This window comes from Manihot esculenta, chromosome 3 (assembly GCF_001659605.2).
Source record: "Manihot esculenta cultivar AM560-2 chromosome 3, M.esculenta_v8, whole genome shotgun sequence".
Classification (NCBI taxonomy): Eukaryota; Viridiplantae; Streptophyta; class Magnoliopsida; order Malpighiales; family Euphorbiaceae; genus Manihot; species Manihot esculenta.
The window spans coordinates 28,837,540-28,856,838 of record NC_035163.2 but is presented as its reverse complement, the minus strand read 5'-3'; the positions used below and the strand labels follow the sequence as shown (position 1 = coordinate 28,856,838).

Below are 19,299 nucleotides of genomic sequence, written 5' to 3'. Positions count from 1 at the left end.
TCTGAACAGCAAATAGACGAGGTCGGACCGCACCACAAATGATGAAAAATAAGTCGATGGAAGAACTTGAAATAAAGGTCGATGGAAAACTGCAGAAGAACACGAGTGAGGAGTTCGGACTACACCAGCTCGGCCAAACACCAAAATTATCAATTTTTCAAGATTGAATTTGGTGGGATCAGAGTAAAGTAACACGCCCATACAATCCATGCAAAAGTGGTCGGCGTGGCTCTTGATCACTGGGAGGTAAGTACCCAAATACTTTATAAATATTACAGCAATGCCATTATAAATGATTTATTAAAATTAGCTTATGCACGATCCACAACTACTGCAAGCAATTAATTATTTATCATCATCACCACCAGACAAACCTCAAGATCAAGAGTCTTTTATACAGCTCTCATTTATCATTTTGCAGTTATTATTGATCACAGAATTACAAAGTGTAAATAATACTTACACTGTTCACAATATTTTACATGTTCGAGCATAGTATTTTATAAATTAAAAACGGAAATATAAAGCTAAAGTGTCTAGGGCAACATATTATTTATTGATTGATATCATTGAATTAACAACGAGCACCCTCGTTATATGTGCTCTGTGCAAGTTCTTATTTTGCAGAAAAATCCTAAATCTTTCAGAAGACTCTGAGACATAGAGACCTCAGAGGTACAAGGCTGGCACAAAAGCAACCGGCGGGGCCCCGAGGTCACCCCGGAACAAAAAGACCAGGATCCCGTAAGAACCTCCTGGCACAAAAGCAACTGGCGGGGCCCCGAGGTCACCCCGGAACAAAAAGACCAGGATCCCGTAAGAACCTCCTGGCACAAAAAGCAACCGGCGGGGCCCCGAGGTCACCCCGGAACAAAAAGACCAGGATCCCGTAAGAATCTCCTAGCACAAAAGCAACCGGCGGGGCCCCGAGGTCACCACGGAACAAAAAGACCAGGATCCCGTAAGAACCTCCTGGCACAAAAGCAACCGGCGGGGCCCCGAGGTCACCCCGGAACAAAAAGACCAGGATCCCGTAAGAACCTCCTGGCACAAAGGCAACCGGCGGGGCCCCGAGGTCACCCCGGAACGGCCGGTGAGGATCTTAAAAGACCTCCCGGAGCGTGAAGACCGGGATCCCCTAGAACTCCCGGGAAAACAAAATAAAAACGGCCGGTGAGGATCTTAAAAGACCTCCCGGAACATGAAAACCGGGATCCCCTAGAACTCCCGGAAAAATAAAGAAGACCGGGATCCCCTAGAACTCTCGGGAAAACAAAATAAAAACAGCCGGTGAGGATCTTAAAAGACCTCCCGGAGCATGAATACCAGGGTTCCCAAGATCTCCTGGCAAGAGAAGACCTCACTGAGGTCCTAGCAAAGGAAGACCTCAATAAGGTCTTAACAAAAGAAGACCTCAATGAGGTCTTGACAAAGGAAGACCTCAATAAGGTCTTGACAAAAGAAGACCTCACTGAGGTCCTAGCAAAAGAAGACCTCACTGAGGTCCTAGCAAAGGAAGACCTCAATAAGGTCTTAACAAAAGAAGACCTCAATGAGGTCTTGACAAAGGAAGACCTCAATAAGGTCTTGACAAAAGAAGACCTCACCGAGGTCCTACCAAAAGAAGACCTCACCGAGGTCCTAGCAAAAGAAGACCTCACTGAGGTCCTAGCAAAGGAAGACCTCAATAAGGTCTTAACGAAAGAAGACCTCAATAAGGTCTTAACAAAAGAAGACCTCAATGAGGTCTTGACAAAGGAAGACCTCAATAAGGTCTTGACAAAAGAAGACCTCACTGAGGTCCTAGCAAAGGAAGACCTCAATAAGGTCTTAACAAAAGAAGACCTCAATAAGGTCTTAACAAAAGAAGACCTCAATGAGGTATTGACAAAGGAAGACCTCAATAAGGTCTTAACAAAAGAAGACCTCAATGAGGTCTTGACAAAGGAAGATCTCAATAAGGTCTTGACAAAAGAAGACCTCACCGAGGTCCTACCAAAAGAAGACCTCACTGAGGTCCTAGCAAAGGAAGACCTCAATAAGGTCTTAACAAAAGAAGACCTCAATGAGGTCTTGACAAAGGAAGACCTCAATAAGGTCTTGACAAAAGAAGACATCACCGAGGTCCTACCAAAAGAAGACCTCACCGAGGTCCTAGCAAAAGAAGACCTCAATAAGGTCTCGACAAAGGAAGACCTCAATAAGGTCTTGACAAGAGAAGACCTCAAATAAGGTCTTGACAAGAGAAGACCTCACTGAGGCAGAAGACCTCAATGAGGCAGAAGACCTCAAAGAGGCAGAAGACCTCAAATGAGGCAGAAGACCTCAATGAGGCAGAAGACCTCAAAGAGGCAGAAGACCTCAAATGAGGCAGAAGACCTCAATGAGGCAGAAGACCTCAAAGAGGCAGAAGACCTCAAATGAGGCAGAAGTCCCCAATGGGGCAGAAGACCTCAATGAGGCAGAAGACCTCAAAGAGGCAGAAGACCTCAAATGAGGCAGAAGACCTCAATGAGGCAGAAGACCTCAATGAGGCAGAAGACCTCAAATGAGGCAGAAGACCTCAATGAGGCAGAAGACATCAATGAGGCAGAAGACCTCAAAGAGGCAGAAGACCTCAAATGAGGTAGAAGTCCCCAATGGGGCAGAAGACCTCAATGAGGCAGAAGACCTCAAAGAGGCAGAAGACCTCAAATGAGGCAGAAGACCTCAATGAGGCAGAAGACCTCACTGAGGCAGAAGACCTCACTGAGGCAGAAGACCTCAGAAAAGTAGAAGACCTCTCGGAGAGGTAGAAGACCTCAATGAGGCAGAAGACCTCAAATGAGGCAGAAGACCTCAATGAGGCAGAAGACCTCACTGAGGCAGAAGACCTCAGAAAAGTAGAAGACCTCTCGGAGAGGTAGAAGACCTCATTAAGGTAGAAGACCTCACTAAGGTAGAAGGCCGGCGAAGATCTCAAAGATCTCCCGGAGCAAAAAATGGCCAGAATCCCCAAGATCATCCGGTGCTACAAGCAAAAACAACTCATAAGAACACAGTTCTGATCTCACATAAAAGATTGGGGCACGGAACCATAAAAAGCTAAACTCCGACCTCCCAAAGGACCTCGAGTCATCAGGTAGAGAGACTTTGATCTCACACAACAGCCAAAAGTACCAAAGCACCATGCCAATCTCAAGAAAACGAGCGCAGTACTGGTAAAACCAATAGGCAGACCGAATTAAGGCAAGGCGATTCTTAAGCAAACTGCATACCAAAATACAAAGCCAAAACAGAGAATCAGGGGCAATCATAAGAGGCACCGACCTCGGGAATTGACCGCTCACACTAAACCAACTCAGCTGGCCTAGAGAAAGGTCCAAGCAACAAAAAGCCCGCAAAACGCTCGAGAGAAGACAACCCATAAATACTCAAGGGCAAAAAACATACACGAGAGTCCGACGCTCAGACAAAAATAATAAAAAGGCAAGAAAGGGATACCTTCGACAAGAACAGTTCTCGGACCACACGGTCATAAATAGAGTTTAAAGATTTATCCCCTCACCAGTCATGGAATAACTGCTGAGGAGATAAAGGGGCAATTGATGATCGCTGGATTTCTTCACCCCGGTTTAAAAGGCCAGGCCCATGAAAACAGTCCATGATCCGAAGGCTTCAAAATTCCCTTCGAGAGCCAGGTTCAGCCCGCTCAGTCATAGGGCCGGACTCCGCCTAGACTCCTCAATCAAACCGGCCCAAACCTCTCGGCCCAGTAATCAGGCCCTCACCAGGCCCAACTTCAGCCCTACCATTCAACCTAGCCCGAAAAGGGGAAAATGACCAAGATGCCCCGCTGGTAGGTCCTTCCGCATGCGTATCAGAGGAGAATCATACGTATCAGAGGAGAATTAATGGCCGTTACGCATGGAGCAGGCGCCTGACACATCCGTACATACGGAGCTAGGCGACAGAAGACAGCTAGCATTGTGGCAGAGAGACAGATATATATATCACGGTAGAAGCCACGCAGAGGGGGGATCTCTTCTTCTTCCTTTTCCTTCCTGGACACCATTTTTATTCTTACTGTAACCCTTACCTAAATATACTACTCTGAGCCATAAAATCTGACTTGAGCGTCGGAGGGCCTCTGCCGGGGCACACCCGGTAGGCCCCTGACCATTCTTTCTTATTTACAGGTCCTTTCACCAGGAAGAACATGGAGAGATCCATCAGAGAGCCCAGCAAGAAGGGACCCAGAAGAAAACCAGATCTATCATGGACCAGGAAGAGGAAAATATTTATCAATACTGTACCCAATCAATTCCAAGAGCTTTTTATAAATTTAGGGTGGGAAGACTTTTTATTTGTGAATTTAGAATTATGATAAAAATATTTGCGAATTTGGAGTTGGGGTGACAGGTGGCAGCCGAAAAGATTGTTTGGCGTCTGTTTGACAGGCGCCAGAGTCTGGTGCCACTTAAAGTGGCGTCAGACTATTATTTTATTTTTTTTAAAATGGTCTTGCGCCACTCACAATGGCGCCAGACCTTTTTTTTTAAATTTTTTTTTAAAAAATTGAGTGGTGCCGGACTTTAATTTTTTATAAAAATTTTTTTATTTATTAAAATATTATAATTATATTAATTAAAAAAAATTTTTAAAAAATGGTCTGACGCCATTATGAGTGGCGCCAGACCATTTAAAAAAAATAAAAAAATAAAATAATGGTCTGACACCACTTAAAGTGGCGCCAGGCTCTGGCGCCTGTCAAACAGGCGCCAAACAAACTTTTCGGCTGCCATCTTTCACCCCAACCCCAAATTCGCAAATATTTTTATCCTAGCCCTAAATCCACAAATAAAAAGTCTTCCCACCCTAAATTTTCAAAAACCCCCAATTCCAACCTAAATTTTCAATTATTTATTTATTTTTTACAAGTCACTAATCATTCTTATATTTTGTATATAATTAATGAAATTAAATTTCTTCTAAAAAAATCTATTGAATAAACAAAATTAGATTTTATTTTATTTTATTTTTTCTTTATTGTTTACTATTTTTTTTTTTACCAATGCCGAAAATAAGGTTCAAAGGAGAGGTAAGAGAGAGTGCAAAGATTATTTTAAAACCCAAATTAAAATCAAATTAAATCAAAGTAGTCAACTTAAAATCAAATCAAATTATGCATAAATTTATAAAATACAATCCATTATATAGATTTTAACTATTCAAGTAAATGCCGATTTCCGTACCACATCACCGTTTCACATCACCCTATCATAAAAACTTTAAGCAAAATAAAAACAATCGAAAAATAAAATCAAAATTAAGTACGCAAAATAAAACGATTATAAAATAAAAAGAAAAAAGAATGTGAAAAAATAAAAGATTCAAGAACACTCATTAAATCTCCAATCAAAACACAATTAGAGAGTGTCACATTAAAGTTTAGCCGAAAATACCTAAAAACAACACACTAAACAATAAAAACAACCATCTTAATTGTCAACGAGAGAAAACCAAAAAAATCAAAGATAAAACAACAAGTGGGCAGAAAAAAAACGACAATAAAACAGAAACTAGATAATCAACCAAGAAAAATGAAACCAAACAACGACGAAGGAGAAAGCAAAACAACGAAACCTCCACCCTTCTATTTCTTTTCCCTTTTCTCTCCGCTCTTCAATTCTATTCACTCATTCTTGATTATTCAATTTCTTTTTATTTCTACTACCAAAAGAAAATTTTATTTGCCTTGTATAATTAAAGGCCCAAACAAAAGGCAATTATTGTCCGTAAACTCTTTTTTTTTCTACAATTAATTTTAATTAGAGTTTAATTTCGATACGTGAAGTATATAATATTTATATAAAGTTAAATATTTATTAATGTAATATTTATAATTAAGAGTAAAATTTTAAGAGGTGATGGTCTCCATCCCCTTTTACGTTTGCCACTGGCCTCGCCAAGTATCAGTGATGGTTGAAGGAAAAGCCATGCGTATGTATGACGTATATGTGATGTGTGATAGTTGACTTGGTTAATTGTCTCTGTTACATGTGTGAACTTATGACAATAAGCTTTGTAGAAAATTCTAAGAATCCAACTTCATTAAAAAACAATGAATAGATAGGACAATAATTATTTTCATATATTCAATGGTATTCTTCTTTCTTCTGATTTTGATTATATCTATATCTTCAACAGTCGATTACTTCCGACATCAATGGCTTCAAATTACTGTTCGGGGTCAATTTTGGACGACAATGTCTTTTTGATTATGATTTTATTAAATTTTATAATTTTTTTTTTAATTTGAAGTCGATCAATTTATTTTTTTAATTAAAAATTAAGAATCGAGATAATATAATCTGATTCAGATATAATTACTATCAGACTCATTTAATTTATAAAAATTTTTTAGATTAAAATATTTTTATTTAAAATTTATCTAAAATTTTTAAAAAACAATGCAATACATAAGTTACAAATAATTTATTTTTCTAAAATGAATATAATAGTTAATGGGTTTGCAATTTGGTTCTAGAGGTTGGACAAAATAGCAATCAAAGGCAGGCAGCTGATAATCATCCAGATTCAGATAACTTCAACCTGATTAATTACGTGAAGTTTATGAAATAATGTTAATAATAAATTATGAAGTTAGACCAGTTGATTGCGGCTCATAAATTATGATAAAAAGAGTAAATTTGATATGAGATTGTATAGTGGATAAAAATATTAAATTTTATTTTGTTTATTTAAATTTATTTATGAAATATCCCTAAATTGCTATATAATTGACATTATTTTTGTCTTAATAATAATTTATAAATAAATTTAAATTAAAAATATAAAATTAAGTATTTTTAATTCATATTATATAATTTAATAGTAAATTTAATATTTATTTTATATGAATTTAATTCTACTGCCCAGTGCCCACTCCAAGTCATCCATAACAGCGCTTCCACTAAAATTAAAATGCAAACCCACCCTACTTAAAAGTCCTTTGTTGTCTTTATTGCATGCCGGGTCAGCATTCCGTACATTTAATTTAAAATTAAATTAAATTAAATAAATTAAAAATTAAAATTTTAATATTTATAAAAATTAAATTAAATCGATTTGATTTAATTTGATTCGATTCGATTTAATCGATTTTTATTTTTAATAAATTTTTTATTTTTTATATTTTATTTTTAATATTTTAAATTTTAATTAAAATATTTTAATCTTAATATAATTTAATTTTTTTATATTATTGAAAATAACATATTATTATTACTAAATCGATTCAATTTTTTCGATTTTTTTTATCAAAATTAAACTGAATTGAAATAATTAAAAATTTTAAAATTAAAAATTGAACCAAATTGAAATAAATAAAAAACCGAATCAAAATTTTAAATTAATTCGATTTGGTCGATTTTTTCAATTTGAACTGAATATTGATCCCCTAATTGCGTGTCTTGATTTTTTTTAAAAAAAATATTTTTTTAAAATTAATAAAATTAGTGCTAGGCTAGCTTTTTATTAAAAAAAATATTTATAATCTAATTTAATTTGGTTTTATAATTTAAAACTAAAGGTATTTTACTTAGATTGAAATTTCAACTTTAGTTTTTTTCTATAAAAAATATTTATATTCTTTAAAAATAAATATAATAATTGACAAAAAAAAATTATTTAAATGTTTGAACGTCAAACCGCATGTAAAGAGACCAGTAGTATGAATTGATTTCAGAATTATTTACTTTTTATATATTTAGTCGCAATATTCTGCAAAATAAAATATTAAAACGTTTGAAGGAAAATAGAAAAGATACTGAGAATCATAGAAAGATAAAAATATATATTTCTTAAGTATGAGAATGAGAGTATAAAGATTTCAATTTACGTTTTATAAATGAATAATATATTTTTAGTTATTGAATTCAGTTAAATTAAATTAAAAAATGAATTTAAAATTTTATTTATTTTATAAAAAATATTTATTTAAAAAATATTTTTTATATACAGAAAATATGAGATGTGAATGGGTGGAAATCTGAAAAATCATTAAATAAAAGTATGGTATTAATTTGGAGTCTTCTACTTAATTTTATGACCCCACGCCAATTATTGGTTTTGACATCTTCTCTCCTAATTGTGATGATCTTTGAGGACCGGCATTTAAGATACGGTTCAACTTTTGCAAGAGACCTGAATTTAAAATTTATCATTTTACTATGTAAAATTTGCTTATTAATATGTAATTTAGTTAAATTGACCACGGTTCGATCAAAAAAAATTCGGCTCATTTAATATAATAAAAATTAATAAAATAAACTTAGTTATATTATGATTCTATTACTATAAATATTAAAAACATTTTATGACTGTACAATTTTATATAATAGTGATAAGTGTAACTATAATAAAGTGGTAATTATATGTCACCGATAATAATAAAAATAAAAATTAAACCAATCAAACTAAATTTATTAATACACACATAAATTTTATCTTCTTCTAAATTTCAACCCATTAAATTATAATTTCTTTAATTTAGCGAGAATTTGTTACATATATTGAATATATACATCCAGTAATTTAATAATTAAAAATTTATTAAAAGATGGTTGTGAATTTTACTACAATAGCATCATTGATAAAGCCAGAGGTAATGACCTATAATATGAATTCGTATTACTCATGTAATTAATTATTATAAAATATATTTTTTTGTTATATTCATAAACATATTATTATGAATAATTTATTGTACTAAAAATGTTTTATTAATATTAAAAATATTATAATATTATTAAAAATCATTATTAGAGTTAAAAACACAAACCGCAACCACTCGATCACGACGTTGTTTTTTCCCATAACCTTAAATAATTGACAAAATGATAAAAACAAGGGATTGGATCTCCTGCTAAACAGAAAACGACAAGTTGGATTCTAGGGTGCATGGTAGAGCATCACGTCTATAAAACGTAGTTTTAGAGCAACTTCACCTTCTAACTCGTCTAGTGGAGCAAATAAAACTTTTGTGAGTGAGACTTGTATATTTTTATACATGGCTCTGGAACAAGGGGTTGACGATTATACAAAAGATGGAACTGTGGATCTTAGAGGAAACCCTGTTCTTAGATCCAAAAGAGGTGGATGGAGGGCTTGCTCTTTTGTTGTTGGTAAGTGCCAACTTCTCTCTCTCTCTATCTCTCTTTCACTTTTGTCCTAAAGTTGGTTGCCTTTTAGTTGATATTTTAAAACCTGGAAGTTCAAGGCATGATTTGTCAAGTTATGCAGTTCTTTAATTTGCTTTCTCTGAGCACTTTCTGAATCTATCGAGTCAAAAGAAACCTGGGTTTTGATTGGATTTACATTTGAACCCAGATCCTTGGATCTACATGTTTAATAAGAAAAGAATAGTTAACGAGGAGAAAGGTTGTTGTCCATAAAACAAAATTCTTGGTTTAGATGACTAGACCCACCCACCCACCAGCCTGTGAACTTTGAAGTTTCTAAGTACGTGTCCTGCTAGCTGACAATGAAATTAATGCACATTTTGTCTGTACGTTGATATAACTGTTTCATTAAATAATTTTTTACTTTTTGAGTTACAGTGTATGAGGTATTTGAGAGGATGGCATATTATGGGATATCAAGCAATCTGGTGGTCTACTTGACAAAAAAGCTACATGAAGGTACTGTGAAATCGTCAAATAATGTGACGAATTGGGTTGGCACCGTTTGGATGACTCCAGTGTTGGGCGCATATGTTGCCGATGCTCGTCTTGGCCGCTACTGGACCTTCGTCATTGCTTCCTTGATTTATCTCTCGGTATTATTTTTCTAGCTTATATTTTTAAAAAATTTATGAATTTTTTAATATGACCCCCAGTGCATACTTTGACTCTTATTCTTTAAAATATTAATAAATTCAGCCTACGTGATCTCTTAATGAATAAAGAAAATTGTCGTCCATTTAATTATTATTCTTTAAAAATAAAAGATATTACTATGATTTAATTATTTTGTAACAGCGTTATTGGTTCTTGCGTCTTTTTTTAAAGTCTACTTGGCCATGTTGCTTTAGGATACAGAAATGCTGATGCATTAGTCAACAGTCAATACCCATTTGTATATTTGGAGGAATAACAAAATCTTATTCAATTAACTTTATATTTAATTGAATTTCAAAGGGTTTGAAAAATAGGTGCTTGACTGGACTACTGTATATTATATTTTTTTTTCAAATTAAATACCATAATTTTATTAACCTGTTAAACTAAATTGCAGGGGATGTGCTTACTAACACTATCAGTGTCACTCGGAGCACTAAGACCGCCACCCTGCAAGGATACCAATGTCGACAATTGCCAGAAGGCATCAGCATTACAAGTAGCAGTGTTTTTTGGTGCCCTCTACACCTTAGCCTTAGGGACTGGAGGAACCAAGCCCAACATCTCCACCATTGGCGCTGATCAATTCGATGATTTCGACCCAAAAGAAAAGGGTCAAAAGCTCTCCTTCTTCAACTGGTGGATGTTCAGCATTTTCTTTGGAACACTCTTTGCTAACACTGTTCTTGTTTACGTACAAGATAATGTCGGATGGACATTAGGCTATGCACTCCCAACTCTTGGGCTTCTGATATCTGTTGCTATATTCTTGGCCGGCACACCTTATTACAGGCACAGGCTGCCCACTGGTAGCCCATTTACGAGGATGGCGAGAGTCATAGTTGCTGCCCTAAGAAAATGGAACGTGGCAATTCCAAATGACCCTAAAGAACTCTATGAGCTTGACTTGGAAGAGTATGCAAACAAGGGAAAGTTTAGGATTGATTCCACTCCTACACTCAGGTGGATTTATTCATAGTATGATTGTTCTTTTATTACCAAAAATGCTATGTTTTGATGGTGTCGCTTGTTTACCTGTGCAGATATCTGAATAAAGCTGCTGTGAGAACAGGTTCAAGTGATCCATGGATGCTTTGCTCAGTTACTCAAGTAGAGGAAACTAAGCAAATGTTAAGAATGATTCCGATCTTGATTGCGACTTTCGTTCCAAGCACAATGGTTGCTCAGATCAATACCCTTTTCGTGAAGCAAGGCACTACACTTGATAGGCATATTGGCAGCTTCAAAATCCCCCCAGCAAGTTTATCTGCATTTGTGACCTTAACAATGCTTATTTCTGTAGTCCTTTATGACCAATACTTTGTCAGGATCATGCGAAGGTGGACTAATAATCCTAGAGGGATCACTCTTCTTCAGAGGATGGGAATAGGCATGGTTTTCCACATCATAATCATGATCACAGCTTCCCTCATTGAAAGGCACAGACTCAGTGTGGCTAAGAAACATGGCTTGGTTGAAAGTGGAGGACAAATCCCTTTAACCATTTTCATTTTACTTCCTCAGTTTGTGCTTATGGGAATGGCTGATGCGTTTCTAGAGGTAGCCAAGCTTGAGTTCTTTTATGATCAGGCACCTGAAAGCATGAAGAGCCTTGGTACTTCTTACTCAACTACGAGTCTCGGAGTTGGAAACTTCCTCAGCAGTTTCCTTCTTTCCACAGTTGCTCGTATCACTAAAAATCATGGTCACCACAATGGATGGATTTTGAATAACTTAAATGCTTCTCACTTGGACTACTATTATGCATTCTTTGCGATATTGAACTTTGTGAATCTCATTTTCTTCTTCGTTGTGATCAAGTTCTATGTGTATAAAGCTGAAGTTTCAGATTCAATGGAAGTACTAGCTGAAGAATTGAAGGGAATCAGATTGAGGGCATCGAGCCAAGAAGTATCAAATACCTCGTAGCTTTGACTGAATGGTCATTGGGCAGAAGAAAAAAACTAGCCTAGATAAGATAAGGTATATGGGCATCAGAGGTGAAAATGGAAGATCAGAAACAAGTTGGTCACCATTTTTAGTGTAAGCTGCAAACTCCTCCACTTGACTGTGATTGGGTGAATTTGCTTGGTGGCAGTGGTGATTATACAATTAAGCTGCAATTTGCCCTTCATCTCAAATAAGAAAAAAAAGAACGAAGAAGATGCAGCAGAAGGAGAAGAAAAAAAAGTAAAACATATGGGATTACACTTGACATCCTCTAATGCTTTATAATAAACAACTTCTCTGTTTCTACACAAATCACCTTACTTCATTGTTTAGACTTGCTTTAACTTTACTAGACAGAAACATATTAACAACATAACTGAACAGTTTTGCTTAACATCTCAGGATCCCCCCCTTTCTCTCTCTATTTCATTTCTCAAGTATACAATCAAATTAACAATTAAAAAAATTTTTAAAAAAAAGAAGAAATAAGGTGTGCACACACTTCCTTGTCACACACTCCCTAGTAAAAAGTTTTCCACTGATAGGTACTAACAAATCCTACAGCTACAAAGAATTAAGGCCAATACTCCCACAGCAGTTCTTGTTAATGTTAGCTCTCTCACATTTTATAATGACCTTTGGTGGCGTAAATTACAACAGGTCAAAATTGTCATCTTCATTCATCTCCTCTTTGCCAATTGGAAAGTTTTCTTCAAGAACTGATTTGCTGCTTTGTCATTTCTGTAGCATAAGACTCTTAAGATTGTGTTTGGATCTGCTCTATTCCACCTTCCTGTTGTTGGTGGCATTGGCAGTTTTTGTCCTGTACCCACAACTCCTATGCCACTTGTTTCACAAGTCACAATGCTGAAATCTTCCATTAGCTGCTCTGTACATTCACCCATCAATGTTATTACACCTTCAACTATATCAGCCTCCCCCTCCACCAGCTCCTCATTGATTAATCCTTCAGCACATGTGCAAAACACGCGCTTTAGACTTTCGAAATCTTCTTGAATCATCGGATGATCAGTCCGATAGAACACTCGAGAGGACCCTCCAGCAAGCAAAACCATGAGGTAGGCCTCAAAAGTTGCCTTCATTACTTCTCTCATTGCCAAAGCCTGAGCACGGTCTGTAACAATTGCTGTCAAAAGAGTAAGATTCTGCTTCAGGGTTCTTAATGCAGGCCTAATCCTGGAATTTGCTACATCACCCACATAGAGAGTTTCATAGAAGACTGAGTTCGAGTCGAGAAAGATCAAACGATATGCAGCCACTTCTGAGACGTGTTGACAGGCAGATTGGATGGATGGATGAACTTCTTCAAAGTAAGCAGAGGCAGAGGAACGATTTCTGCGGTGGTTCGCATGTGTACGAGATGAAGAAAAAGTTCTTGGAGCAAGGGTGAGGGTCTTGTCTAAAGAATGCAGATGAGAAAGAAGATAGTGCAGCGTGTTGAGTCGGATATAAAGGCGTTGTGTTCCTCGGCTTGTTGATGGTCTTGGATGGTGAGCTCCAGCTATTCCATGTTGCTGCATTTCTTCTGCTGAAACACTGCATGGAGTAGCTATCTTCCACAGCTTGGACAACTTGGAGTCACGGTTGCATCTGGTCAGGGGAGGTAGAGTGGGGACATAGCTCTGTTTTGATCCTGGAAAGATACCGAAATCAAAGTCAAATTATTGAAAGCAATTCAGGAACCTCTCATGGAATTGTAATGATTTTTTCTTCTAGACAAAGCCGAAATAGAATTTCATCCAAGATAGCAGCAACAAGCAAAGAGAAAAAAAAACAAACAAGGTACATTTTCTTACCACAAGCCTCAACAAATTTGATGTACTCTTGGAAGAGATGCTCTAAACCTTCGGCGAGTTCAGAAACAAGATCATCAGTTATTCCAACAGGAACTTCAAAGAATTCATCCACCGTTTCCTTGGCTAATTTCATTAACTCCACAACTGACTGTGCGTATGGCTCGTTTTTGGACTTGGGATTCCATGTCTGTAACATAGATTGCACCATTCACTCTCTGGTACTTTGACATAAAATGAAAGATATCTTGCTCTTATTATAAGAATAAATCTTCTATCTATTTTAGCATACAAATTAACAAAGGAGAACTTACTTCAGATTCTTTAAGTCGGAGAAAACTTTCTCTCCCTTTTTTCATCCTTTCTTCAACCCATTGTTTCATGACCCTCATTATGACTGAATCGACTTCATATGGAACCATCTCTCGCACGATTGCTTTTCCTCCATCTTCACAATCTGCTGAGTCTTCAACCACCATTTGAACCAAAAAATTCTCCAGCTTTCCAGCCCTCTGCAGTACTTCAACTGATTCGTTATTGAGTGAAGACATCCCAGCAAGATACTGGTTCAACACTGCCCCATAGCAATGATGCAGTGTTACAGCCGCAACACTAGCTGCAATTGGTTGCCATTTCCTCAGTAAAGGACTGAAACTTTCCCTCTCTCTCAATGCCAAATCCTCTGTTTCTTTAGCTAATTGGAGGAGAGCCTCGCTGGCCTCATCTTTCACTTCCACGCTCGTACTTTTATAGCTTCCAGTTTCTATTACCTGTAATTGACAAATACAACTATAGAAGATCAGAAACATCATATGCATAGTACCAGAGATTAAATAAGGAAAAATGTCGAATCCTAAACAACCCACTTTTGCAAATGCGTTCTTTATTGAAGATCGAATATAGTGATCCACGCGATCCCCAGATGAATCCACTATTTTCCAGTCATCTGTCTCCGTCCCTTCAATGAGAGAAACATCCTCGCCTAAAATCTTTGATGCTGATAGAGCCAGAGGCAGAAGATTCTCAATCAAGAAAACATTTCCTCTCTGGAAATAGTCATGGTAATGAAGCAATCTCCTCTCTGCCCATCCTTGCATCGAGGCCAACATAGAACACAATAGCTTAACATACGTTGCCTCTCGGTCTGGCTTCTTTGCATCATTAGCCACCTCTGTAGACAACATACCATGTGCAGCATAGAGAAGGTCAGGCTCAATTTGATTTGTCAATACATATTGTTGAAAAAGTACCCAAGCAAAGCATAGATTGTGCAATGATCTATTGATTCCTAGCGTAGACCATGTCTTTTTCATCAACTCCACAAGCTCATCAACCTCATCAAGAACTAATGTTCCATCCCTGAAATCAAAAATTGCTTGAAGAAGGCATGTGTAAAGGTGAAGGTTAAGAGGGAGGCCATCAGCCCAATGGCAGACATCGGCAGGTGCACCATTGGGGCTTCGCCAAGATAAAGTAACAACACTGTTGCATAAGGCTCTCATGGTGTCTGAATTTTTGCTTGTGTCAATGGGTTTTGTGTCGCTGGCACGGATGATTTCGCGGAGACGAATTGCATAGGAGTTGGACTTTTCTATTGGGATTGCTGGGTGGAGGAGAAGTCCGGCCTCCAAGATTTTGAGCTGACGCGTTTGCCAAATATGATACTCTTGCATGTCATTGAATTCTGATGGTTTAAGTTGGCGGAGCAGCTCCAATGGCAGAATTATCGTCTCTGCTTTCCTTCCCATCTGCCAAAGCTTAACCAAGTCATCAATGGTTTCAAATTGCCAAAGAACAGATTGTAATCTTGAAAATCCATTAATTGCAAAATGGATGGTTAATCATTAACCAATTCATAAGATATGATCTCATGACATATCCTGCAGGGAAATTAAAATTAAAAAGTAGAAACAGAAAAATTCAGCTGAAAATTAACAGAGAAAAATACCATCAAATAATTTTTTAAATTACCCTTTAAAATTGAAAAATCAAAATGAACAAAACCAATAAATCCAACAAGTATTCAACCATTCCTTTAACAAAAATAATCGATACAATTTGCACTTTTTGAATTTAATTGCAGTTTAGTGATAAGGTGAAATGATAAAAATGAGATTTTATTTAATTTAACAATAAATTAAAACCAAAATCCTCAGTAATCAAAATTTTTTCAAAAAATGCTCGTAATGAAAAGTTTTCTATATGAAAATAATTTAGAATTTTTAATTCGAGTCCTCTTTAATCTCAGATTCTCCATAAAGTCTTCATTTTTAACTGACTATAAAATACACACAGCTTTACGTACTTGGCCAACCAGAGTCCTCATGAGCGTCTTTCTCAATCTATTATCACTCTGCTCTGTCACCTTCATTTGTAGTCTCATTATCTCCGCTGAAGTCAGAGGCCGCCTTGGCCTTGTTGCCGGCACAGTATTGTACATCGAAATTGGGCTGTACCCCCCACTCTGTTGCAGTAGTATATTTGGAGGCCCTGGTGATGTCCCCCCACCTCCTCCTCCGCCCCCACCACCATTAGCCACGCTTGACATCCTCCTGGACGGTGAGTTTTTCAGCATCTTTAGCCCTAAAGCCCTTTTTATCTTACTTGTTGGAGTCGTTACAACTAGTGGGCCATTGCCTAACCGACCACCACCGGAAGAGACAGAACCAAACCCCGAGGATGACCCAGATCCTCCACTATCTCCAGCATCATGATTATGTGAAGAGTAAAATGTGATTGCATTCCGGCCACCGCCAAAGCCAGGGGAGGATCTACAAGCTGTAAAGAAAACTTCATATGCGGTCTCCCGAATATCTTCGCGGTCGAGACTGTAGAGGTCCCCAAAAGGCCATGTGAGGTCAGTCTCGGCAGGGTCGAGGGAGGTGGCGGCGGAGCCAGAAAGGAGAGAACCAGGGAAGCAATCTCGGGATGTATGGTGAGCCATTAAAGTTGCAAGAACAACTGTAGAATCTCTGGTCAGATATCCGGCGGAAAAGGGTAGGGAGAGAAGGCGAGCATTGTTTTAATAAGAAAGCAAGAAAGAGGGACGAACAACGACGGAGAAAAAATGTGTGTGGGTGTTGTGGAGATTTGGCTACAACAATGTGTGAAGAGAGAGACAAGGTTGATGGCCAAGAAACAACGTTGTATTGCGAGGAAAGCGAGGAAGATATGGTAATACCAAATAGTCTCCTCAGTCTATTTCTGGAATTGCCTTCTTACATTTTTTTTTTTTTTTTTTAGTTTGGGGTTGAGATTGTTAACAGTTATCATAAAATAGTCATTGGCGTCTCCTCATATTATTAATAATTACCTGTGTTTAGTCAAAACTAGTTTACATGGATGTGGGGATTCCCTGCTTCAGCTCTCCATCCATGAAGGTTTTTGATATATAAATCGAAATTTAGAGATTTTAATACAAAAAATAAATTAAAATTCAGTAATTTATTGAAAGTAACACTCAAGATAGAGATTGTCAGTGAAAATAACACTTAAAAAAAACCATATTGGTATAATTTTATGCTATAATTAAGTTCAAGCATATATATGAAAAATCACTCTAATGTTGCGAAATACAAATTGGTCATGTACGGTACCGTTTTGACATGGAATGCATATATTATTTGCAAATATCAATCATAATTAAATTTATAGAAACAATTATTGAAAATTTTTAACAAACATAAACATAATATTCTATATATAATATAAATATATTAAATTTAATTTTTAATGTCAATTTATTAATAATTTTAAAATACTTAGTTATTTATAAATAAATATTAGTATTAATAATTTTTTTATCATTAATTGAATGAAAATAACTTTAAATAATTAAAAATTATAAAATAGTCATAAAATTAATAATAAATACAATTAAATATAATTGAAATAAACTCTATATATAGATAGATAGATTTGTTCTGTCTAGCTAATTAAATACCATGTATTTGCACGGTGTTTTTAAAATTTTATTTTTAAATACAATTCTAATTTTCAAGGTACATAATTCCTAATTAAATAAAATATTAAAAAATGTTTAAAAAAATAAAAGTTTGATAATTAAATTAAATTAAATTAAATACTTGAAAAAAGTAATAATAAAAAAGCAATGAAGCCTTGCCACAAACGAAACAAGAATGGCAAGGCCATACCTAACACAACTACCTCTACTCACATGCTTTTAATTCGATAACAAACAATAATAATCTTTTTTATAATTTATGTTATTTTATTTTTTTATTGCATGTTAAAAAATATAATTCTTTTATTAGTTTTTTAATTATATCAATTTTCAATATATTAAATATTAAAAAATATTTTAATTTTTTTAAAAATAAAATAAAATAAAATTATAATAGTTAATTTATATATTATTATAATTAAAAAAATAAATAATAATTTTAAAATAATAAAATTAATAAAACCAACAGAGTATTTATTTTTACCGTATTTATGATCCATTAAATTTTTATAACGATTTAAATTGAAAAAAAAATGGAAAGTCATATTAAAGAGAATTAACCCAATATTAATGATCAAATTTATCAAACCCAATAACAAGTTTAAACTCTTTTTTAATTTCTTTTAAATAAATAAAAAAGTTAATACATCAATTGAATATAATTTTTTAATTTAAAAAATGTGAGATAATTGATATAGAGAATTATTTTAATATTTAAATCAATAAATTTATTAAGAATGACGAATGTGAATAGATTGCTTAAGATTTAAAAGGGTACGTAAAAATATATATTTTAAATTATATATATATTTTATTTTTATATTATAAAAATATAAAATTAATAAATGATTTTTTAAAAAATTTGATTAAATATCACGAGCTTATTATCATTCTAAGCACTAATCATTATGTTAATTGATTTTTTTTTTATTGATAAGACTTGAATGTGATCGATAATCACGAGTTATTAGTAATTTATCACATAATTACAATAACGACACGTGAAACGGTTTGAACGAATATTGTCTAATATAACGATTGACAAATATTAAAATTAATGTGCATTCCGAGACTTAGCCTGGTGGAAAGTGCATCCTTATACCTTTGTAAGGTCAAAGGTTCGACTCCCCACCCCCTATTTCAAAAAAAAAAAAAAAAAATTAAAATCAATGTATATAACCAACAGCAATCTAAAATATCAAGTTTAACGACCCAATAATAAACTCAATTTCAATTTCAATTTATTAAAAATAATAAAAAAACTCAACAACTCTACAATAACCCAACACTAATTAATTTTAGAATCAATCCACATGACCTAATATTAATTTTAACAAAATTAATAATAAATTAATACTAATTTTAAAATCAGGTAAACAATGAATAATCCAAAACTAATTAATTTTAAAATCAAAATCAATTTTGATTTTTACAAAATAAAAAAAGAAAATATGGCTACTTTTCATATATGATTGATTTATAGATATTAAACAAAATAATATGTATATTTTTGTCAAATTAAATTGGATTGAGTTGGTTGATTAATTGGTTATAAAATTAGCTTATTTGAATAAATGACAGATTTAATTTGTAGTATTTGAAGAGGAGGAGGAAAATCGAATTCTAATGTGAAAATTCATGAACTAGAGATGTTTATGAAAATTCACCCTTAATGCAATAAGAATAAGCA

The 19,299-nt window shown here is 34.9% G+C and overlaps 2 protein-coding genes across 2 annotated transcripts; one reads left to right on the top strand and one right to left on the bottom strand.

Annotated features, from left to right (window-relative positions):
- The first annotated feature begins 8,979 nt into the window (after positions 1 to 8,979).
- Positions 8,980 to 12,143, top strand: LOC110611341 (protein NRT1/ PTR FAMILY 5.2). Its single transcript, XM_021751603.2, has 4 exons — positions 8,980 to 9,167; positions 9,603 to 9,820; positions 10,279 to 10,844; positions 10,925 to 12,143. Exons 1-4 carry the CDS (start codon positions 9,053 to 9,055, stop codon positions 11,808 to 11,810), a joined length of 1,785 nt encoding a protein of 594 aa, XP_021607295.1. The 5' UTR covers positions 8,980 to 9,052; the 3' UTR covers positions 11,811 to 12,143.
- Positions 12,144 to 12,166: 23 nt separating this feature from the next.
- On the bottom strand, positions 12,167 to 16,851 carry LOC110611340 (protein unc-13 homolog). The gene is made up of 5 exons (XM_021751602.2): positions 15,951 to 16,851; positions 14,512 to 15,393; positions 13,960 to 14,415; positions 13,649 to 13,835; positions 12,167 to 13,485 (listed from the first exon to the last, which is right to left on the bottom strand). The coding sequence occupies exons 1-5, from the start codon at positions 16,587 to 16,589 to the stop codon at positions 12,512 to 12,514; spliced, it is 3,138 nt and encodes a 1,045-aa protein (XP_021607294.1). The 5' UTR covers positions 16,590 to 16,851; the 3' UTR covers positions 12,167 to 12,511.
- Between the last annotated feature and the right edge of the window lie 2,448 nt (positions 16,852 to 19,299).